This window comes from Octopus bimaculoides, chromosome 2 (assembly GCF_046866305.1).
Source record: "Octopus bimaculoides isolate indiv1 chromosome 2, ASM4686630v1, whole genome shotgun sequence".
In the NCBI taxonomy this organism is placed as follows: Eukaryota; Metazoa; Mollusca; class Cephalopoda; order Octopoda; family Octopodidae; genus Octopus; species Octopus bimaculoides.
In genome coordinates, this window is record NC_142929.1 from 138,882,030 (window position 1) to 138,907,005 (window position 24,976).

The window sequence follows — 24,976 nt, forward strand, 5'->3', positions numbered from 1 at the left end:
CAGTTGTTAATTATCTTCTAACAAAAATTAATTTTAAAAAATGTTTTAATAATGCATAGAAAAAGAGTCATAAATATATTTAAGTTTTTATCAATGAATGAAATATTGAATATTTTTGTAACTTCAACATATTTCCTGTACATGTTCCTATACATTGATTTGTTTTCCACACATGAGAACAAGAGACTTATTCTCTTACACTAAGTGCAAATTTTTCTTAGACTTAACTTTAATTGGTGATCTTGGCTCAATATATATTAGTAAACCACAGCTTCACCTTTTCACATTTATTAGGATTTAATGTTTATTTTAAGTCCAATCTTTAAATCACTAAAATATTTTCAGCTGTATTCATAAGTAAAATACCGTAGATTATATTTTAATTGCATATATATATATATAGATATGTATGTATGTATAATTACTATAGGTTATTAGGTTAAATTCTTTTAGCCTGATTAAATTTACTTGTTTCTTTTTAACTGTCTCACATTTTCTTTCTCTTTTCAGCTCATAACTGTTCATAGCCTTCCTAGTTTGGGAGATGATTATGTGATGGCTGAGAAAGGCCACGATCGTGGCAAAGTTCCTGTTAATTATTTGCAAATCCTAAATTAATTATTTTTTTTCTAATTACTGTTAGTCTCTTTCTCTCTCTTCTGAAATCCAATGGTTAAACAATGGCTTCGAAGACATTTTGTAAACTTCTATTGGGGATCAATATGCAATACTATCTTCCTTTTTTTTTTTTTTTAAACCCTTTTGTTTAATTCCATGGCTGTTATGCAAGTATTTTTCTTCAACATAAAATTGTTTTGTTATATTTTGGTGCTTTAACTCCATGCTCACTGTCTAATAATAGTGTACTTCTCAGTCATCCCATCTAAGTAGATTTTCAACAACTGCTATCAGGAGAGATTTCACTTTTGTATTTCTCCTCCTCCTTAGCAAATATGGACTTCAACAATTGGACATATAATATTTCAACTAACTTTGGGCATTGTTGCCTTTTTGGGGAATTTTTTTTTTTTTTTCCTGGTATCATTCATTGTTATTAAAATTTAGCTTGTGAAAAATTAAATTTGGTCAATTCTTGCAGAATGTCAGTTTAAAATTTTAACAAAATGAGCATTTGATTTAAAACTCCATCTTGCTCTCTCTCTCTCTCTCTATATATATATATATATATAAATATATATATATATATATGCTTTTTTTTTTTCGAAGTTCTTAGCACAAAAAAAAAATTAAAAAGTGAAATTAGACTTTATGGAGAAAAAAAATTATCTTCATCCATTACAAATGTCTTTTCTCATATATATTGACTTGATTATTGACTTGATTCAAGCAATAAAAATGTTACTCAGAAATTTTAAAGCAATAAGGATTGTTATTTCAATTTATTCATAGATATCTTACATTATGCATAGATTTTACATATACACACATAGATACATACAGACACACACTTATATGCAATAATTCTATCTTCTTAGACTTACAGATTTAGACATGTAATAGCCAAGTAAACAAAGAAAAAAAAAGAAAGAAAAAATATTGTTAGCCATTGTAAAAGTTTCTTTTTATAGACTTCATCTGAAGGTTTCAAGGTTTTTAAATAAAGATACAATTTATTCATGTAACTTTCCATGTGTTTTTAATCATTCTTTCAAGAGTCAATGTGTCGCATACAAATTTAACAAGCCACTCATGCCACTCACTGCTTGATGATGAACAAAGGCTGATAGCATGTGGTTATGCTTTAATATTCGTTTAATTGTTCAGAACAGCTAACACATAATAGAAACAAACTGTTTCTTTTCCATTGTGGATGTTATTTACTTTGCAAACCTGAATCTAAATGGCTGTTTTGCTGAACCGGCATCTTAGAGCTAGGCTTGAAATGGGGTTTTTGTGTGGAGGCATGGCTGTGTGGTTATGAAGTTCACTTTGCAAACCACAAGTCTTCGGGTTCAATCACACTACACAGCATCTTGGGCATGTCATCTTCTACTATAATAACCCCAAGCCAACAAATACCTTGAGTGAATTTGGTAGATGGAAGTTGTGTGAAAGCCCAGCATGCACATCTCTCTCTTTATACACACACATTTACATTGTACATGGTATCTGTGTGATTGTATAGTAAACATTTAATTAATCTTTGCATCTTATTTGCAATTGTTTGGTTGTTCCCTATTTTATTTTTTTCTTATTTTTGTTTCGTGTCTATTTCAAACCAAATAATGTCATTGGAATTTTAAGTGGAAGAATTCATAGAGAAAATCTTGGCTGTTTTGTCTTGAGATACACTTCCTATTAGGGAGCCATCACTGAAAAAAAAACGATACACAATCTCAGTTAATTATAAACACAGTTCATATGTAATTACCAATGTTTAAAGTGGTGGTTCTCAACCAGGGTCTATATAACCTTTGGGGGTCCATGTAAGATAAATTGTTTATACTTCTATAAAACACAAAATATTTCAATTTTTTTTTAACACAATTCCTAATAAAATTTACTTATAAAAATATGATAGGATTATTAAAACATCGAAATAGCTATGAGTGCCCATCCAAACAAAATGGGAGTTAAAACAGCTGGGGGTCCATCCCAGCAAAACGGGAGTCAAAATAGCTACAGGGTTCCATCCGAGCAAAATAGGAAACAAAGGGATTCACAGGTACAAAAATGGTTGAGAACCATTGGTTTAAACATCCACTCTTTCATGCTTGCACGCATCAGATGGAATCTGCTGAGGCACATTTTCTCAGGCCAGATGCTCTTCCTGTTGCCAACCTTCACCAGTCTCCAGGCAAGGTAATATTTCCCCTCTGGCCAGACATATTTTTGCAGAAGATTGGAAGGTTGTTTACAACTATTATGCAATCTGAAGATGAGGCCACACACACACACACACACACGTTTATTCACAGGGTTTTGGTTGGCCTCTAGTCATCGCTAACACCATCACGATATGGCCCTATTGGGTCTCTAGTAGAGTCTGTAAACAGCCAGGTGGCACTGGCATCGACCATGCTAATAATAAAGTGTTCTGGTGGTTAAGATATGAAAACTTAACATACGTTTCTAGAAACAATCTTTAAGTCATTACCATAGCATTTCTGCCATTGGGGTTTCTGGCCTTTTTCCCCACCTATCTTGCATTTGGGCAAGCACACCCTGACCAGACTAGTATAGGACATAATGAGAGCATAAGAAGTGAGAAGGAACAAACAGGGAAAGGAAGAAATTTCTATCATTTCCTGAACACAGATGGAGACCAACAATGATAATATTTTTGAAAAAAAATTACCAAATTTCTTTACCTTGATATTTCAAAATCCATGATGGCAGCTCTGTGTCCATGCCACTGTTTACTCAGTAAACCGTCTCTGGTATCCCACAGTCGTATGATACCATCAAGGCCTGCAGTGAATAACTGTGGGCTGTTCTCTAACCATTTTAATTTCACTAAAGATCCCTGAAGTAAGAACAGTTGCATGAAAAAAACGACAATGATAATATGACAGCAACATAGTACTTTGCTACGTAATCAATACAATATCAGGGCTGCAATCAATAAATGTTATATTATGAATTGATTAACAATTGCAGAACAAGATAAGTTCATGGTGATGCTTTGATGGGGCTAGATTGATTCACTCTTAGTGTTACATAACTATACACTCAATACTGGTTATATAATATATATGACAATATAGGCACTGCATAATATATAATCTACTAATAATATAATAATACTCTTGTGTTTTTCTCTGTCACAAAGTATGAAATGAGAAAGGAAGAGGTAATGGAAATTCTACAGTGAAAAGCAAAAATTCAAAACAGCGTTTCAACTCTATGTGAGTATATGTAAAAGGGAGGTATGTGAATGTTTGTATATGTGTGCAATAGAAGTGGGATGGTTAACATTCAACACTGAAAAGGAAAACCAAACAGCGTTTCAACTCTGTGTGAGTACATGTGTGTGTGTATACAAGGGAAGTATGTGAACTAGCATTCTTTCAGTAACAAACGATGATCAATGTCACATCTCAAAAGACAACCACCAGATAACATTGACAAGTGTATTACTTTGATTTACCATCCACATTTATATATTTTGTCTTTATTTATACTACAATTAGCTGTCATTTTTGATGGCACGGGGCCAGCTAGTGTTGATAACAATGGTTTTAAATTATGATACAAGGCCAGTAATTTTAAGGAAGGGGGTTTAGTAAATTACATTGACCCTCAGTGTTCAACAGGTGAGATTTAAATACCAGAAGAAATACTAAGCATTTTGATGGACATGCTGACACTTCTGTCAGTTTGTCACCCTAATATTATTACAATGATAATCCTTTCTACTAAAGGCACAAGGGCCGAAATTTTGGGAAAGCAGGATAGTCGATTACATTGATCCCTCCAGTGTTTCACTGGTACTTAATTTATTGACGCCGAAAGGATGAAATGCAAAAGTCAACCTCAGTGGAATCTGAACTCAGAATCGAAATCATGATTGAACCAAATTTGATGACTGGCACCTGTGCCAATGGAATGCTAACAACACCGTCCGAGTGTGATCATTGCCAGAGCAGCTGTCTGGTTTCCGTGCCAGTGGCACATAAATAGCACCATTTGAGCGTGATCGTTACCTGCGTCGCCTTACTGGCACTTGTGCAGGTGGCATGTAAAAACACCATTTTGAGCATGGCCATGGCCATTGCCAGTACCGCCAGACAGGCCCTCATGCCGGTGGCACATAAAAGCATCCACTACACTCTCGGAGTGGTTGGCGTTAGGAAGGGCATCCAGCCGTAGAAACTCTGCCAAATCAGATTGGAGCCTGATGCAGCCTTCTGCTTTGCCAGCCCTCAGTCAAACTGTCCAACCCATGCCAGCATGGAAAGCAGAGATTAAACAAGGATGATGATGATATATATACATAGAGAGAGAGTTGGCAGAAACTCAGTACCATGCAATGCAAATAATAAGTGTACACGAAGGTCCAAACGAATCACTGACAGAGAAGCAGAAGGTTAGATGAAGCGAGAATAATCAGAAGTAATCGTGACACAGCCTTCCAGCGTGACAGCTCAGTCAAATGGTCCAACCCAGGCCAGCATGGACAACAGACGTTAAATGATGATGACATATTTATAATTAATTGATGGAAACTCACATCAAATTGCCATTTATTCCTTAGTTTTCCAGCCTGGACGTCCCACAAGTATATGGTTCCATCGAGTGTACCAACAGCAGCCCAAGGATGTCTACAAGACCAAAAATGGAAAGAATTATCACAACACAACATTACAAGCCAAAGTAGACAAATAAATATTGGTTTCAAATTTTGGCACAAGGCCAGTAATTTGGGGGGGGGGGACATAAATTGATTATTCAACACCAGTTCTTAAGTGGTACTTATTCTATCAACCTTGAAAGGATCAACAGCAAAGTCAACCTTGAAAAAGTTTGGACTCAGAATGTAAAGCTGGACAAAATGCTGAGCAGCATTTTATTCAGTGTGCCAACGGTTCTGCAAGTTTGCAGCCTTTGGTAATAATTTATTCTTTCATTAGCCACAAGGGCTCACATGCAATAACATTAAAGGACATACAACAGCATAAAAGACAAAAACATGACGATACAATGGGTTTTCCACTTATAAACAAAGCATAACAATAAAAATTAAACAAATTAAAACTCCTAACAGGGGAGACACTTTGAGGTCCTCGTGGAAAAACTGACCTTATTACATAATATGTAAACAAACATAAGTTTGTTAGTGAAGCGTTGAAATGTATTGTTAGAACAAGTAGAAAAATATATTTTTTCAACGCATAAATACTGACAGAACAGCATATAATATGGGATAAAACCCTTTCTAGAACAGGGACGGTTGCTGACAAGCTTTTCTGCTCTAAAAAGGATTTTGTCCTATATTATATGCTGTTTTGTCAGTATTTACGCGTTGAATAATATATCTTTCTACTTGTTCTAGTAACCTTATTGTATACAGTGTTCAGGTGCACTACAACTCATCTCAAACTGTTAAAAGAGGGGGCAGAAAGTAAAGAAAGACAGTTATGAAGGTTGGAATACATGCACAGTACACAGAATAAAACACCAATAAAAAAAAAAGGGAACATTAAGTGCCATAAAAGGTGCCCTGAATTTAAGGGATCATGGATTACAGGGGCTGGTGATTTATTCTATGCTTCAAAAGACCAATTCGTTTTGAAGCTGATGTGTTAGTCCATCCCGCGTCTGGTGGCGCATGGGCAGACAACAATTTCCACTGATCTCTATTGGCAGCTGCTCTCTCGATGTTTTCCTATTTTCTGTTTATTACTGCTATGTCTTCTTTAAACGATCTGCACCATGTTGTTTTTGGTCTTCCTCTCTTTTTACCAGGCGGTTCTCATCTAAATGTTGTTAGTATAATGTGTTAGTATCAATCAACAAATCTTTAAAAAGCTCTGAGTGAAGCCTCTTCTCCAAACACATTAACCCTTTTACTGTGGAAAGCTGATATATAGCCCCTAGAAATTTCATTGCCCTTAACTGCACAAATCAGTTTTATATACCAATTTATCTTTCATTGACAAATGTCATGTTTGAAATTATTTTTTGTTGAGATACAGTAAAGTTTATTGACGACGACGTCATCATCAAACCCCTGTGACATTGTCTGGGGTCATTTTCAGTGCCTTCAGTGCCACAGGATTTGCTGATCACATATGGGTCTTGCCAGCCACATTTGCTCCCATGAGAAACAATGTGTTGGAGACAAAGGAGAATGAATGTCTTGGATCAACGTTGTCATAAACAGAAAGCATTGAGGCAACATGACATACAGACAACACCAATTCTAATTTCTTTGGCAGATGTTTAACATCATTACTGGAATAATCATGAAATTTAATTTCGCAGTTTAATTAATTAGGGCTTAAAATATTAATCATTGATCCAAGAGACAAAACTCCAGAGTTTTACATTTACGTTGCCTCCCCTTTTTTTTTCTTTTCCTTTTTTTCTTATTTGCAATTTAGTCAAAAAGGGAACAGCAGCCCCTTTGAAGCTTTTCAGTACCTCTAACACTGGTAGCAGGAAATAAGGAAGTTCTCCCCAAACCAGAAACCTGGCACAAATAATCGCAAGAGAAATGGACACTGCTAAAAGCAGCCAAGGACCAACAGATAGTATTGACCAAATGTAAGGGGAGACTGTGTGAGTGGTGAATAAAGAATAAAGATACTGTGTGAATGGTGAATAAAGAAAATGAGACAAACATAAGACAATAAACAGAATTGATTGGTATTTACGTTTTGGAGAAAGCCACTGATTCTACCGAGTTATCCATGTTGGTATTGTTAGAATTGTTATCACAGATCACAGAAGATACAACCTGTTCAACAAAAATATATCACATTACATTCAAGACAAAAATATCTGTTGATATAAATTATTTTTCCTCATTTTATTACCAGAATTTTTATTGGTTTTAGTCAGTGTACTATGTCCAGGCAGGGACACTGTCTTTAATGATTTTTTTTTTTCAATGATTAAATTCTGCTGACTTGACCGTTTAGTCTGATATTTATTTTACTGGATTTTTCAAGGAGCAAAGTGCAAACTGTCTTTAGCATAAAGGGACAAAACTAAATACAGGGTGTCCACAAAGTCTGGGTACATGGGGATAAACATATACTTTAAGAAATTATTATTTCTTATATTTAATTGTTTACGTTATGATTTTATTTACTCCAGATACCCAGACTTTGTGGACACCCTGTACAGCAAGTATTTTTATGACACTTGTGCCAGTGGCACGTAAAAAGCATCCACTACACTCTCAGAGTGGTTGGCATTAGGAAGGGCATCCAGCTGTAGAAACTCTGACAGATCAGATTGGAGTCTGGTGCAGCCATCTGGTTCGCCAGTCTCCAGTCAAATCGTCCAACCCATGCTAGCATGGAAAGCAGACGTTAAATGATGATGATCATCATCTTTTTCTCCACCCATGCACATACGCTTACTCTGTACTTTAAGATAACACTCCACCACTATTTATCACTTTGTAGCTAATACTGATTCATTCTTACTCTCCCCTCTAAATGTCAGTAAGCCATGAACCTCTTGCACAACAAAAGCCTGCTCTGATACCAAGCCCTTTTCTTTTGTATCTCAGCTCCTTGTATAAACACACCAACACAAGTTGTCAAGTAATGACGGGAGACAAGCATAAACACAAGGGCACACACATAGATATATACATATATACGACAGGCTTCGTTCAGTTGCCATCTACCAAATCCACTCATAAGGCTTTGGTCAGTCCAAGGATATAGAAGACATTTGTGCAAGGTGCCTCACAGTGGGATTTTGAACCCGGAACCATGTGGTTAGGAAGCAAGCTTCTTACCACATAGCCACATCTATGCCTATGATATTTTTTTTTAGGTAGAAAAAGAAAACAAGAATTAAACAAAGTTTGTAAAGAAAACAGAACTTACCTTGCCATTGTTGATATTTGTAATGTGACAGGTTAAATCAGAAGAACCACTGATGACCAGATTATTGTCACTGTAACAGTCTAAACAGGTGACACATTCAGAATGAACTGTAAAGGAAATTAGACATGTTAATTAAGACAATTATCAAGGTGCAGGTGTGGCTGTTGCGGTTACAAAATTCACTTTGGTATTATATGATTAGGGGTTCAGTCCCCATTGCAGGAATGTTGTCAGCTAACATTCTATAATATAACCCAGGGTCAATCAATATGCTGTGAATGTACTGGGCAGGAAGAAACTAAAGCGGCATGTAATGCTTGTGTGTGTGCGTGTGATTTCTCAGGGCTTTAATGATTGGCTTTCTCGTTCATTGTTTAACGTCTGCTTTCCATGCTAGCATGAGTTGGACGATTTGACTGAGGACTGGTGGACCAGGAGGCGACACCAGGCTCCAATCTGATTTGGCAGAGTTTCTACAGCTGGATGCCCTTCCTAACACCAACTACTCCGAGAGTGTAGTGGGTGTTTTACATGTCACCGGCACGAGGGCCAGTCAGGCGGAACTGGTGACGGCCACACTCGAAATGGTGTATTTTACATGCCACCTGCACAGGAGCCAGTCCATCGGCACTGGCGTACAAAAAAAAAACAAAAAAACTTTAAAACAGCCCAGCTATCAAATATAGCTGATGTCATACTCTTACAATCAAATATCAAAATATGGCTGGGCTTTTTGACACGGGACATTTGTGATTTTTGTAAAGAAAATAGCTCATAACTCTGTCCAGGCTGAAGTAGTTGCATGCTGTCAACATAATGTGAGTCCCCTGAAGGGAATAATACTACTGTTGGTTAGACCTAGGAAGCTGTACTGCTTCCTGTCGGCCTTGACACATTTCCTGTGTCCTTATGTTTACAAGGAGGAGACAAGCACCTTCACCCAGCTAAGCTTGCATCCAGAAAGACTCTCAGTGGACTGTCACATTAAGTTGACAGCATACAACTACTTCAATGGAAAAACCTTTCAACAGATTTGATCTCTAAACCCACTGGTCCACAATGTTAAAACACTAACCCACCCAACCATTTCACTACTACTATTATAAGAGCATCAACAAAAAGTTACTTACCATTCAAAGAGTGCAAACTTGTCTGGTCTTTCAATTCAATAACCTTCATCATTCCATTCTCAAAACCAGCACACAATCGTTTACCTGTAAATATAGTTATGAAGTTCATCATCATCATCATCGTTTAATGTCCGCTTTCCATGCTAGCATGGGTTGGACGATTTGACTGAGGATTGGCGAACCAGATGGCTACACCAGGCTCCAATCTGATTTGGCAGAGTTTCTACAGCTGGATGCCCTTCCTGACGCCAATCACTCCAAGAGTGTAGTGGGTGCTTTTACATGTCACCTGCACAGGAGCCAGTCCAGAAGCACTGGCAATGACCTTGCTCAAATGCAGTTGCCACCAAATTATTATTTTCGACCCTGCCATCTTTAGACAATGGATGAGGATTCCATGACTTCTTTGCCCAACAACCACAGTTGATGATTTGTTTATAAGTTCACTCCCTCCATCAAATCAACATCACCTGTACAGGTGCACTAGTGTACCACACTTGAAATGCTGAAATGATTGCAGAGCGACATGAATTGCCACCTGGTCTGGGAATCAAAGTCGTGATTTAGCAATCAAGAGTGCAACACCTTGACCACCAGGTAGTGCTTTCACATTATCATATATGGACACAAAAGCATTTTTTTAAAAAATAAATTAGTAATAAGAATAAGTAAAAATCACACACACACTCACAAGGCTTTGGTCGGCTATTATTTCTAGGCTTAGGAGTGGCTGTGTGGTAAGTAGTTTACTTCCCAACCACATGGTTCCAGGTTCAGTCCCACTGTGTGGCACCTTAGGCAAGTGTCTTCTACTATAGCCTTGGGCCGACAAAAGCCTTGTGAGTGAATTTGGTAGACAGAAACTGAAAGAACCCTGTCATATATATGTATATATATGTATGTGTGTGTGTATATGTTTGTGTGTCTGTGTTTGTCCACCCAACATCGCTTGACAACCGATGCTGGTGTGTTTATGTCCCCGTAACTTAGTGATTCGGTAAAGAGACCGATAGAATAAGTACTAGGCTTACAAAGAATAAGTCCTGGGGTCGATTTGCTCGACTATAAAGGCAGTGCTCCAGCATGGCCGCAGTCAAATGACTGAAACAGGTAAAAGAGTAAACATAAAATGAATTCAAATATATTTGAAAGATGTTTGAACCGCTTAAGACTTGTTACTGTAGTTTGTCATGAACAATAAATTCTTGCAATTGCGGCGTGGGAGATGTTTGTAAGCCATTCAAGAACACACAAAAACCGTTAGTTTCACTTCAGCATTTCAATTTTATTTGTGTCAAAATATTTTCATTGCTTTGAAACCACGACCTGTTCAATGACCAAATATCGTGCGGCATGAAGTTTTGTCAAATAAAATTTAAATGTTGAAGTGAATCTAATAGTTTTTGTGTGTTCTTAAATGGCTTACAAACATCTTCCACACTGCAATTGTTTTTGTTTCGGTTCATGATCTCAGATCCAAGTCACTTGCTATGCAAGTACATCTCCGTAATAAATTCTTGCTGAAGACAGAAAAAAGTCCACTATTGGACTTATGAATATATCCTAGACATTATATTTATTAACAGCTAAAGGGACTTGGCCAGCATGATTTCAAACTTATCCACAAAATCACTTCTATAACCAGTAAGTAGATAAAGCAACTTTAACACAGAGGTCAAGGGTTCAAACTAAACGGTACACACCATCAGGTAATATTCTTCCACATGTTACTGTACTGTTGAGGCCAGTGAAAGTCTTACAGTCTCCAGATGGTATCTTCCACATCCAAATTTGGCCAGTTGCAGTTCCAGCGAGCAACACATGAGCATGGGAATGCCATTGGATCCACTGAAGAAAAAAAAAAAAAAAATGAAATATATAACATCATCATCATCATAATCATCATCATCATCACTATCCTTTAACATCCATGTTCCATGTTGGCATGAACCAAATTTGATGACTAGCACCCATGCCAACCTTCCTTCATTTGACACTAAACTCAGCTTGCGAAGACCTGTTGGGGCAAGTGAGATCAAAAATAAACCAAATTTGATGACTGGCACTTGTGCCAGTGGAGCACTAACAGCACCATCCAAGCAGGATCATTGCCAGAGCAGTGGTCTCGCTCCCGTGCTGGTGGCACGTAAAAAGCACCATTTGAGTGCGATCGTTTTGAGCTTCGCCTTACTGGCACTTGTGCCGGTAGAAAGTGAACAAAACATTGGACTGACTCCTGTGCAGGTGGCACGTAAAAAACACCATTCGAGCATGTCCGTTGTCAGTACTGCCGGACAGGCCCTCATGCCGGTGGCACATAAAAAGCACCCATTACACTCTTGGAGTGGTTGGTGTTAGGAAGGGCATCCAGCTGTAGAAACTCTGCCAGATCAGATTGGAGTCTGGTGTAGCCATCTGGCTTACCAGTCCTCAGTCAAACCGTCCAACCCATGCTAGCATGGAAAGCGGACGTTAAATGATGATGATGTTGGCATGAGTTGCACAAGATCTGATGAGGATCTGCATTATGCCCCAATGTATGCTTGGTATAGTTTCTTTTCAATCATCTTTTGATACCCAACCTGCCTTAGAGTGCCCCTGGTTCTATGCCACAAACTCCATTTTAAAATTATCTAAATTGAAATCATCCACCAAGATTTGAAGATAATTTACATTCCAAAACATCACCTTAAGAATAAGAGTTATTTTCTAAAATTCATTATTTTCAAAATTAACAAATGAGAGTCAATGTGTTTCAACAGAAATATGGTAACAAAAACTTGAAAGATCTAGGATAGACTTGATTAAGTGATATATTCATTCATTGAACACTGTATCAAACTGCAGAAAGTAGAATATTATAAATTCATGCCTGGGAAATTTAATAAAATACTTCATAATTATATTTTAGATTTATGTCAAAAATATTACATGTGGTGTACAAGCTACAAAATAAAGAAGAAAAGTGAAAACACACGTCTTGAAATGTCATAACAAAAAGGAAATAGAGTTCAGCTAACCCTTCTATTGTAATACATTACTTTTATTTTAATTAAGTTAGTAAAATAAATATGTCATTATTAAGCTGGAGTTTGGAACATAGTTGACATGAAATTTTTGATGAAAGGTTGGTTAGATTGCTTTTAATCCTTTTGTTACCATATTTCTATTGAGATGCTCTGTGTTTCTTTCAATTATTTTAAATATAACAAAGAATTTAGTAAAATAACTTCGTTATCATTAAGTTAGTGTTAGGAAAATAAATTGTGACTAAGGTTTGGTGGAAAATATTAATTCAGAACTTTTGAAAACATGACATTTGTATTACAGAGCCAGAGCTGGTTTCAGGCAGGTTGGTATCAAAAGAGTTAAAATACTAGGGAAGGAAGAACTCACGTGGGTTGGCATCAAAAGGGTTAACAGAAATGCATAGATATAGATTTTGAAACTACCAAGTGATGGTACAATTCACATACTTATAACATTCAAATATCTGTAAGAAATGATCAGTGTAATATGCATATGGTATACAAAGGGAAGTAATTAAACTCTTACTGATGACACAGGATAACAGAAAATATTTGTAATTAATGAATCCGAAGGAAGGAAACAATAATTACTAATTAATGGATAAGAAGAGGGAAAGGAAAATAACATTATTTTCTTAAGCGCAGGAGTTGCTGTGTGGTAAGTAGCTTGCTTACCAACCACATGGTTCTGGGTTCAGTCCCACTGCGTGGCACTTTGGGCAAGTGTCTTCCAACCAAAGCCTTGTGAGTGGATTTGGTAGACGGAAACTGAAAGAAGCCCGTCGTATATATGTAATATATGTGTGTGTGCGTGTGTGTTTGTGTTGTGTGTGTTTGTCCCCCCCAACATCGCTTGACAACCGATCTTGGTGTGTTTACGTCCCTGTTACTTAGCAGTTCGGCAAAAGACGCCAATAGAATAAGTACTAGGCTTACAAAGAATAAGTCCTAGGGTCGATTTGCTCAACTAAAGGCGGTGCTCCAGCATGGCCACAGTCAAGTGACTGAAACAAGCAAAAGAGTATCATATCGGTCTCATTTGTTACAGTGCTAAATTATGGGCATGAAAACAAAACCAATACAGTAGTGAAGTAGGAGGAGAGGTGGCAAACAGAGACAAAGAAACACACACATAGTAAACAGGCTTCCACACAGTTTCCATCTACCAAATTCATTCACAAAGCATTGTTCAGCCAAGAGTGAGGGTAGAAGACACCTGTCCAAGGTGCTGCACAACAGGACTAAACCCAAAACTATGTAGATCAGTGGTTCTCAACCGGGATCCATATGGCCGTTGAGGTCCACATCAGATCTTTCGTGGGAGCCACACAACAAAATATTAAATTGGGGATCCACAACAATATTTTAAGGGCCCCAGAAAAAATTCACTTTAGATATATGTATTGGTATATATTGCAAGAAACAGCCAGGTCTCTTTCTCTAACATTTTACATAGTTCAACCTACACAAATTAACGTGTGTAAACATTGGCACCTGTGCCCAGCGTCGCCTTCCTGGCACTTGTGCCGGTGGCACGTGTAAAGACATTCAAGCGAGAACGTTGCCAGTGCCGCTGGACTGGCTCCTGTGCAGGTGGCACGTAAAATACACCATTTTGAGCGTGGCCGTTGCCAGTACTGCCGGACTGGCCCTCATGCCGGTGGCATGTAAATCGCGCCCACTACACTCTCAGAGTGGTTGGTGTTAGCAAGGGCATCCAGCTGTAGAAACTCTGCCAGATCAGATTGGAGCCTGGTGTAGCCATCTGGTTCACCAGTCCTCAGTCAAATCGTCCAACCTATGCTAGCATGGAAAGCAGACGTTAAACGATGATGATGATTCTATAAAACTAGTTTTTAAACACTGAATGGCTACGGGGGTCCACCAGAATAAATTAGCAATCAAAGGGGGTCCATCGATAAAAAATGGTTGAGAACCCCTGATGTGGATAGAGCAAAGCAAGCTTCTGAACCACATAGCCACGCCTGTATAACAGACACAAACAAAACCTGGTCCAGAAGATGGAGATGCTCTTCTGATAGTAATACCTACCTCAATATCATCACATTCAAAAGACCACACTTCTTCTCTGCTGCTGACTTTCCAGACTTTGAGAAAACCACTCAGGTCAGCTGTAGCAACATAAGTACCATCAAAGCTAAAGGCAACGCTTGTCACTGAGTCTTTATGTCCTGAAATATAACAGAAATAAATATGGTTAGACTTTTATCATCTTTAAGATGCTTTGTGAATCTTTGATTGGTTTTGGTCACAGGACTCTGGTCATGCTGGGGCACAACTATCCACAGATTTAATCAACTATATCGATTCCAATAATTACCTTCGCCTTAGCGAAGGTGGAGGTATTGTTTTCAGTCGCGTTTGTTTGTTTGTTTGTCCTTGGACATGATATCTCAAGAACCACTGGATGGATTCGGATGAAACTTTCAGGGATGTTTGACCTCGTGACTACCACGAACTGATTAAACTTTGGGATCGATCTGGTACTGGACAAGGATTCTGGATTATTTTTCCTGTTTCTTTCTTTTTTTTTTTTTATTAATTTTTGAGAGCAGTCAGGTTCATTTTTAATATTCTCGTTTGTGAGAGCAGTCGAGTTTATTTCAGATATTCTCATTTTAAAAATCATCTCCAGCTAATCGTTGAGAGGACGTTGGTGTTGCCTTGGCAGAGGTTTGCACTCTCTGAGTAACTCTTGTTTGTCTGTTATTAATGAATTAATAACAAAACCTCGGAAGACGACGAATGACAGGCCACCAGGTGTAAAGGGAGATAACTACGATGGAATATAATCACGGTTTCTAATTTAGGCATAAAATCAACAGTTTTGAGGGAGTGTTAGTCAATGGCGTCATCGATCCCAATAAACAACTGGTACTTTATTTTATCGACCACATAAAGATGAAAAACAAGGTTGACTTCAGCGAGATTTGAAAGATGGAATATAATAATATGAGATATTTTCATTCAGCACACCAATAGTCTACTATTAACGGTTGCACTCATACGTATGCATATCTGATGTGCTTCTGCATAGTTTTATCATGTAACATCCACTTTCCAGGCTACCATGGGCTGAACGGATCTGACAAGTCATAGGACTACGACATGTTGCAATGTCTAATTCGACATGGTTTCTATGACTGTATGCTATTCCTAATGCCAACCATTTTACAGAATGTGCAGAGTGCATTTCTTTGTGGCACCAGCACTGGTGAGGATCGGCTTGTAACGTATACGTAACAATAACTGAAAGGGAATAGAAGATGGTGAGTGATGATTGAAGATGGAAGGATGAAGGAGAGTACGAGATGAGTACGGGGGTGGTGAGTGTGGTAGGAAACTGGGGAGAGGGGAGGGATTAATGATAATGAAATGATTGTGTATAGTGCTCAGGTGCACTACAACTCATCAAAGGTGCATGTACAGTACATAGAATTATGTACAAAAGTCAGGAAAGTGAACAGTGTATGAGTCATGATATATATGTGCGCATGCATATGGAGGGGGGATATCAAGTGTAGTGTTGTAATCAGAGCCAGAGCTGGTTTCAGCCGGGTTGGTAACGAAAGCGTTAATGTCCACTCTTTAACCCTTTCATTACTGTATTTATTTTGAGATGTTCTATGTTTCTTTCAATTGATTTTGAATATAACAATGAATTTAGTAAAATAATTCAGTTATCATTCAGCTAGTGTTAGGAACATACATTGTGACTAAGGTTTGGTGGAAGATTTTAATTCAAAACTTATGTAAACAAGACATTTGTACTACAGAGCCAGAGCTGGTTTCAGCCAGGTTGGTAATGAAAGGGTTAAACACAAAATAAGACTATTGGTGAACATAAAGATATATAATATAAAGACAGTGTAGCAAAAAGAACTGAACCCAAATATGAAACACTGGATTATATCAGTAGCATTGATTATAAATAATTTTAGAATGTTTCTTGTCTTCATTGAAAATAGTGTAAACTTCTAACAGTATTTTATTAATGTGATTCTATTTTTCAAACTTACTTTGGTTTTTTTCCATGTATATATGGAGTACGTTTAATATTAATAAATCTGAATTATTATGCAGCATCTGCATGGGCATATTTATGTACCATTGCCACCTAAATGCACCCATGTTGGGGCTACATAAAGGCATCCAGTATACCCTGTGAAGTGGTTGGTGTTAAGAAGGGCATCAAGCCATAGAAAAAAAGAGCCTGGGCAACTCTTCAGCTGGTTAGCTCCTGTCAAACCGTCCAACCCATGCCAGCATGAAACACGGATGTTAAATAAGGCAGCAAGCTGGCAGAAACGTTAGTTTGCCAGGTAAACTGCTTAGCAGTATTTTGTCTGTCTTTACGTTCTGAGTTCAAATTCCGCCAAGTTCGACTTTGCCTTTTATCCTTTATGGGTCGATGAATTAAGTACCAGTTGCATACTGGGGTCATTCTAATTTTGGGCCTTGTGCCTAAATAAATCTGAATTATTTACATCTATGTACCACCTAAATGCAGCCTTGCCAGTGCTGTGCAAAATCACCCAGGACACTCTGTGAAGTGGTTGGCATTAGGAAGGGCATCGAACCATAGAAACTATGTCGAAACAGACAGGGAGCCTGGTCAGCTGTTCAGCTCCTGTCAAAACAGTCCAACCTATGCCAGCAGGGAAAACAGACATCAAATGATGATGTTGATGATGAAAATAGGTGCAGGTGTGGCTGTGCGGTTAAGAAATTTGCTTCCCTACCACCAGATTTCTGGGTTCAATCCCATTGCATCGCATTTTAGTGTCTTCTACTATAGCCCTGATCCAACCAAAGCCTGGTAAATGGAAACTGAAAGAAGCCCATCATGTATACATATATGTGTGTGAATTAATGTTCGTTTTTATGTTCAGTTATAATAAAAACAATTTTACATTAATCTGTAGAGTACAGATTTTACAGGAAGGGCATCCAGCTGTAGAAACTCCGCCAGATCAGATTGGAGCGTAGTGCAGCCATCTGGTTTGCCAGTCCTCGGTCAAATCGTCTAACCCATGCTAGCATGGAAAGCGGATGTTAAATAATGATGAAGATGATGATGATGATGATGTAGAGTACAGATTTATCATCATCACTTAATGTACGCTTTCCATGCTGGCATGGGTTGGATGGTTTGACTGAAAACTGGCAAGCAGGGGAGCTACACCAGGTTCCAATCTGATATGGCTGGATGCCCTTCCTAATGCCAACCACTTCGAGAGTGTAGTGGGTGCTTTTTACGTACCACTGGCATGGGTGTCATTAACCTAACACTGGCATCGGCCACAACTATTCACTTATATCACCAAGAGTCCATGAGGCTCAATGCTCAAATGGTGCTTTTTACATGCCACTGGCACAGGTGCCAGTCAGACGGCACTGGCATCAGCTACAACTATGATTTCACTCAGCTCAACAGGTCTTCAAGAATGCAATCCAATGATGGCTTAGCTGGTCAAAACTTCAAAGTCAGTCAACAACATTCTTGTAGTGTGTGTGTGTGTGTGTGTGTGTGTGTGTGTGTGTGTGTGTGTGTCTGCATATGCTAGTGTCTCCTTGTCTTGACATTGCTTAATTGTTGTAAACGAATGCCCTTTGCTTCCGGTCATCCATAACAAACACGTCTGGCTGTGAGGAGATATCAACTCGCTTGGAAACAGGTGAGGATTGGTGTCAGGAAGGGCATCCAACCATAAAAAATCTGCTGCAATAAACTCCATCCGACCCATACAAGCATGGGAAAGTGATCATCATCACCATTTGACATCTGTCTAACATGTTGACCCCTAAGGATCATATGGACCCCAGTTGAGAGCCATTGGTTTAGATTCTTGTTGTTCTGTGTGTATTCTTATGAATTATAAACCATTTTAATGTTTAATTACTCCTTTTATCTCTGTAGATGAATGGTTTGACAGGAGCAGTCAAACCTGAGGACTGCACCCAGTACTATTGTCTGCCTGGCATGGTTTTTGCAACTGGATGCCCTTCCTAACACCGACATCATCATTATAATCAACATCATCGTTTAACGTCCGCTTTCCATGCTGGCATGGGTTCAACGGTTTGACTGAGGACTGGCGAGCCAGAAGGCTGCACCACGCTCCAATCTGATCTGGCAGAGTTTCTACAGCTGGATGCCCTTCCTAACACCAACATCATCATCATCATCATCATCATCATCATCGTTTAACGTCCGCTTTCCATGCTGGCATGGGTTGGACGGTTTGACTGAGGACTGGCGAACCAGATGGTTGCACCAGGCTCAAATCTGATCTGGCAGAGTTTCTACAGCCGGATACCCTTCCTAACGCTGACCAACAACTTTACAAAATGGATTGGATGCTTTTTTTACATGGCACCAACGCCAGAATGTTGAAGTCATCATCATCATCAACATCATCATTATCATTTAACGTCTGTCGTCTATGCTGGTATGGGTTTGACGGTTTGACTGGGCTGGCATGCTGAAAGGCTGAAACCAGACACCAGTCTGATTTGGTATTACAGCTGGAGGCCCACAATGATCACAATGATGATGAAAAGACATGATCGAAACAACAGGCTTATCTAAAATATCTAGACGGCAACAGATATACCTTTGATACTAGACAATCATTCTTAAACTGGTTAATTATTATTTTTTCACTTACCACCCATTTCGGTATCAATAAAAAAGACACAACTGCTACCACTACAGCCTAATATGTAACTGATACCGCATCTGATATCGTAATGATATGTAAAACTGTAAAATAATAGCATACAAGGCAAAGGTAACAGGACTGAAACAGATAATAATTTGTTTTCTTTATAATCACAGCTATATAACAAAACAAATTATTATCAGTAAAAGCGGACGTTAAACGATGATGATGATGATGATGATCTAGTTCAGAACTGTTATCTTTGTCTTGTTGGTGTATTATTTTACAGTTATGCATGTCATTTCTCCCTTTTATCATCATCATCATCGTTTAACGTCCGCTTTCCATGCTAGCATGGGTTGGACGATTTGATTGAGGACTGGCGAACCAGATGGCTACACCAGGCTCCAATCTGATCTGGCAGAGTTTCTACAGCTGGATGCCCTTCCTAACGCCAACCACTCCAAGAGTGTGGTGGGTGCTTTTTATGTGCCACCGGCACAAGGGCCAGTCAGGCAGTACTGGCAATGACCACGCTCAAAATGGTGTTTTTTACGTGCCACCTGCACAGGAGCCTGTCCAGCGGCACTAGCAACGATCTCATTCGGATGTTTTTTTTCACCTGCCACGGGCACAAGTGCCAGTAAGGCAATGCTGGTAACGATCACGCTCAAATGGTGTTTTTTACGTGCCACCTGCACAGGAGCCTGTCCAGCGGCACTAGCAACGATCTCGTTCGGATGTTTTTTTTCACCTGCCACGGGCACAAGTGCCAGTAAGGCAATGCTGGTAACGATCACGCTCAAATGGTGCTATTTACGTGCCACCGGCACGGAAGCCAGACAGCTGCTCTGGCAATGATCACGCTCGGACGGTGATTTCTGTAGTGATTCCTGAAGGGCCAGAGGCTTTCCCTGTCTTCATACCTTTAATTGCTTTATCTACCAAGGTACTTTCAATTCAGATAGCTGGTCTCTCAGTTGGGTTGACATTTGGCAGACTCTCTTTCTCCCATTCATTCTCTTCGTTAAGCAACCTTTCATAGTGGCGTCTCCAAGTCTCTCTCCTTGCAGCCTCATTAAATGCAAGTGAGCCATCATCTATGCAGGCACATTTCTCTCTTATGACATCACAATTCTCTCTCATATGTAAATTAACTGTTAGGGACATTAGCAGTGTTTGCATGGAATAATAATTAGCACATCTAACACAAACCTTATGTATTATTTAGATCACCTTAAACAAAAGAAATTGTACCTCTAGACATTTACAACTGTTTAAGGCAATCTAAACAGATCTAATTTAGCCTAGAGGCAGCTTATCCTGTTCAGGCTATATTATTAGCATTATCCTGCGTTGGAGAATTTAAAATCACTTCTTTAACTTTCTAAAACATCTCAACGCTTCTAAAGCAAACTTCTGTTTGTTTACATTCATCGTAATTTGAATTTAATATGTATATATATATATATATATATATATATATAAAAGCACCATTTGAGCGTGGCCGATGCCAGTGCCACCTGACTGGCTCCTATGCCAGTGGCACATAAAAAGCACCCACTACACTCTTGGAGTGGTTGGTGTTAGGAAGGGCATCCAGCTGTAGAAACCTTGCCAGGTCAGATTGGAGCCCGGTGCAGCCTCCTGGCTCGCCAGTCCTCAGTCAAACCGTCCATCCCATGCCAGCATGGAAAACAGATGTTAAACGACGACGACGATGATATATACACACACAAACAGACTTTCACACTTATATTTGTGTGTATGTCTTTGTTTGTTCCCCCAACAGCTTGGTAGTATCGGTTTGGTTATGTCCCCATAACATAATGGTTTATCAAAGAGACCAGTAGAATAAGTAAGAGTGTCAAAGCAAATCAAGTGCTGGGGTTAGTTTGTTCAGCTAAACTCTTCAAAGCAGTGCCCCAGCCTGGCCACAGTGTGATGACTGAAACAAACAAAAGATATGTAGAAATGTCATACCATTACATTCCAAAACCACGTTTCCAGTTTCAGTGTCCCACAGATAAGCTTTGTCATCTTGTCCCCCGGTGACTGCCATCTTCAGGCCAGAGGGATGCAGAGATATGCAGTAGACAACATCTACAGAGATAAAAGGAGTAATTAAACATTAAAATGGTTTATAATTCATAAGAATACACACAGAACAACAAGAATCTAAACCAATGGCTCTCAACTGGGGTCCATATGATCCTTAGGGGTCAACATATTTATTTTTATATAATTCCCAACAAGAGCACTCAGAGAGTGTAAACCTCCACCAACATCCCTTCAACAATTAACCAGAGATGATTTTGAAAATGAGAATATCTGAAACAAACTCAACTGCTCTCACAAACAAGAATACTAATAATGAACCTGATTGCTCTCAAAAATTAACCCATTACCTACCAGTGATCTCATATGAGATCACTTAAAAATTACAAATTTCGTAATTATCTGTCAATATTTACACATATCTAACCTTTTTGCTATATCTACTAGGTATATTTCTCTGATATTCAAATGAGGTTTGCTAATTTTTCACCCAATATCTCGCTTATTTTTATTTAAAATGTTATTTTGAAATGTTATTTTGATCATTCCAATGTGTATCTAAGGCTGTTTTATGCTAGAAATCAAAGTTTCATAAAAAAATTCCAGTTAATAGAATTATGGGAGGTAATGGGTTAAGTAAAAAAAACAAGAAAATAAACCAGAATCTTTGTCCGGTAGCGGATCGATCCCCAAATCTAATCAATTTGTGCCAGTCATGAGGCCAAACATCCCTGAAAGTTTCATCTGAATCCATCCAGTGGTTCTTGAGATATCTTGTCCACAGACAAACAAACAAACACGACTGAAAAAACAATACCTCCGCCTTCGCTAAGGCGGAGGTAATAATATTTAAATATAAAAATAAATGGGATTTTTTTAAGCATTGAATGGTTATGAAGGGTCCGGTACAATAAAATAGGAATCAAAGGGATCCATAGTCAAAAAATGGTCAAGAACCACTGATCTAAACAATAGCATATGCATTTATTTGCAATACATTCGAGTAGATTTTAATGTAAATACACTGGTCACTGACTGTTGCCTCAAGGTCTCTTTACATCAATGAATCTTGTGTCTTATGAAGATTTATCAACTAAAAGGATGTGATGGTCTCCAATGATAGAAAACAAGTGATCAGCATCTTCATATTTGAGCAAGAATATATTGAGAAAGAACAGATATGCTGTTGCTTAAACAATAAAAATGAAACAAAAGGTTGTTGTGCCAATAAACGGACACACACACACATTGGCTTTATTTCACTTCATTATTTATTGTCCAGTTGGTTAACCATTTAACTATTGTTCAATCAATCAATCAATCGGCTAGGTTCGTCAAAGCCATTTGCAACTTCATCAATGACATGCCTTCTCTGCTCCAAGCCCCATTTGATTTCATCCCCTATCCCCACCTTTTCAGTTTTGGGGGTTTGAAATCAGAACCCAGTGGAATAAGGACTGAATCAAAAAGATTTGAAAATGAATGAAATTTCAAAATTCAAGTTAAAACTCAAAAATTCTTTAAAAGTTGAAATCTGGATTAAAAGTGTTGACAAATTTAATCATTTTAATTACCGTAACATCAAAACTTGAATAACATTTTAACCCTTTCGTTACTAACCAGGCCGTAGCCGGCCGAAAATTTGTTTGGTTCATAAGACTAACCCGGCCGTTGTTATTTAAATGTATATTTGAACCCAAATTTCGTTAGTACATTCGTTCAAACACCTGATTTCACTTTGCAAACAGTTGAGTTATTGTCTCTGACATTATTTGGCGTGATATTTGAACTCAGTGAATTTTGGAAGATTTTTTTCCACATTTTTTGCGGCGTTAATAATTTTCAACTTTGAAGATGGAGAGGAGTTTCATGCTATCAAGCAGTGATTCCGAATTTGAAGGTTTTTCAACAGAAGATATGGAGATATCGAAGAAAAGAATGAATGAGCTACAAAAGTACGTAGTGAACGATAATGAATCAGATATTTCTGTATCTGAAACTGAAATCAGCGACGGCGACAGCGAGGATGATTTTACACCAGAAAAAGATTTTTAAAATATTTTTATTAACAATTTTGCTGGGGAAACAGGGTCTACCCATAGTCTTTCTCAGGAAGCGAAACCTTTAGACTTATTTTTCATGCTTGTTTGAAATGATTACCACGGAAACAAACCGTTACACAGATTGTAAACAAACCGGAAAAAAAAAAGATAGCTTGTAGTTTCCTGCAACTGTAGATGAAATACGGGCATTTTTTGCCATAAATATTATTATGGGTATTAGACAATTACCCAGAATAACAAATTACTGGAGCGATCAGGAACCTTTTGGAGATGAATATATTTCCAGTATTATGAACGAGTACGATTCGTGAAGCTGAACCAATATTTACATGTGAGAGACACTAGCAGTACCCCCCACCCAGTACGTGGAGAACGTAGAGACAAAAATTATGCAATAGAATTGATTAAGAACCCTTTCTTTAATTATGCTCCAAATATCACATTAATATGTTGATAAATAAAAAAGTTACAGGTTTTTAATGAGACTAGTCTAAATTCATGATTATTTTAGAATTTAATTGAAACTCATGAGGGGTGTATTTTGGCCAGAAATATAGTAACGAAAGGGTTAAAAGGAACAAAACAGAAACAAAATGAGGAGAAAAAAGAGAAAAAGTTAGAAAGAGGAAGAGAAAAAGAAGGGGATGAAAAAAAAAGAGTTCATTTCTGCCCTACATTTTGTCATCTAAGCACTGATTCAAAGATCTCAATTAAGTCAACCCATTTTTGTAAATGGCAAGGTGGGGAAGGTACCAATGGTACATATCCCAAGCGCTTACATTTCATTCAGTCTAGATCTTCATACGAGTGAGTATTTGTGTGTGTATGCATGTTATGAAAACTATTTTGTTCTTTGGTATTTTATTGTAATACGATTCTTATCATGATTCTCATCATTATTCAAATCACCTCAGCATATTTATACTGTTCACTGCTTTGCATTTAGCCATGTACTTTTGTATTGTACTTATGTATAACACTACTTCAGTAATTTAAAGCTATTTTCTTTTAACCTAAATCTCTTTCAGTATGGGAATATACACATGTGCATGTGTATACATACAGATATACATCTAAACATATATATTCTTCCCTATGCCTGCCATCTCTTATGTCCCTGCTGTAAGGCTTCACTTCCACACGCACCAGCTTAATTTAATTCATCCTTAGTTGAAAGACACCTGCAGTTAATGTCCTTTATTTGCACTTGCATTTGTGTATCAATTCTCCATTATTTTTTCTGTCCTTGTTTTCATAGACATTCGCTGCTTCCTTCCAAGGAATCTAGTGCTCTTAGCTTAGTTTTCCCTTGGGGCTGGCCAGATTGGCACAATCTCAAGTATAATCAGCCGAAATTGCAAAGATAATTTGGAACTCGACTGAAGAAAGAAAACTCGTCCTTGTTTTTTTGTATCGTCTGTCTGGATGTTTTGTTGTCCCTTTTTTGTATCCTCTAACTGTCTGGATGTTTTGCATTCT

At 38.1% G+C, this 24,976-nt stretch overlaps 2 protein-coding genes across 11 annotated transcripts in view; one reads left to right on the plus strand and one right to left on the minus strand.

The window, feature by feature from the left end:
- LOC106869469 (endophilin-B1) overlaps window positions 1–1,081 on the plus strand; it is a 169,922-nt gene extending 168,841 nt beyond the window's left edge. For all 8 annotated transcript variants that reach the window (XM_089347792.1, XM_089347794.1, XM_089347793.1 and 5 more), the window contains one exon: window positions 511–1,081. In XM_089347792.1, coding sequence (XP_089203918.1) covers window positions 511–618 — 108 coding nt within the window. In that variant the 3' untranslated portion in view covers window positions 619–1,081. The remainder of the gene's footprint in view (window positions 1–510) is intronic.
- Window positions 1,082–1,385: 304 nt separating this feature from the next.
- The window catches only part of LOC106869461 (angio-associated migratory cell protein), a 37,603-nt gene continuing 14,012 nt past the window's right edge, over window positions 1,386–24,976 (minus strand). For 2 of the 3 annotated variants that reach the window (XM_089347791.1, XM_014915213.3), the window contains exons 3-11: window positions 21,360–21,479; window positions 14,743–14,882; window positions 11,365–11,509; window positions 9,662–9,745; window positions 8,532–8,638; window positions 7,341–7,423; window positions 5,195–5,285; window positions 3,333–3,487; window positions 1,386–2,333 (exon numbers count right to left, since the gene is read on the minus strand). In XM_089347791.1, coding sequence (XP_089203917.1) covers window positions 2,261–2,333; window positions 3,333–3,487; window positions 5,195–5,285; window positions 7,341–7,423; window positions 8,532–8,638; window positions 9,662–9,745; window positions 11,365–11,509; window positions 14,743–14,882; window positions 21,360–21,479 — 998 coding nt within the window. In that variant the 3' untranslated portion in view covers window positions 1,386–2,260. The remainder of the gene's footprint in view (window positions 2,334–3,332; window positions 3,488–5,194; window positions 5,286–7,340; window positions 7,424–8,531; window positions 8,639–9,661; window positions 9,746–11,364; window positions 11,510–14,742; window positions 14,883–21,359; window positions 21,480–24,976) is intronic. The other variant, XM_089347790.1, reaches the window with a different exon arrangement.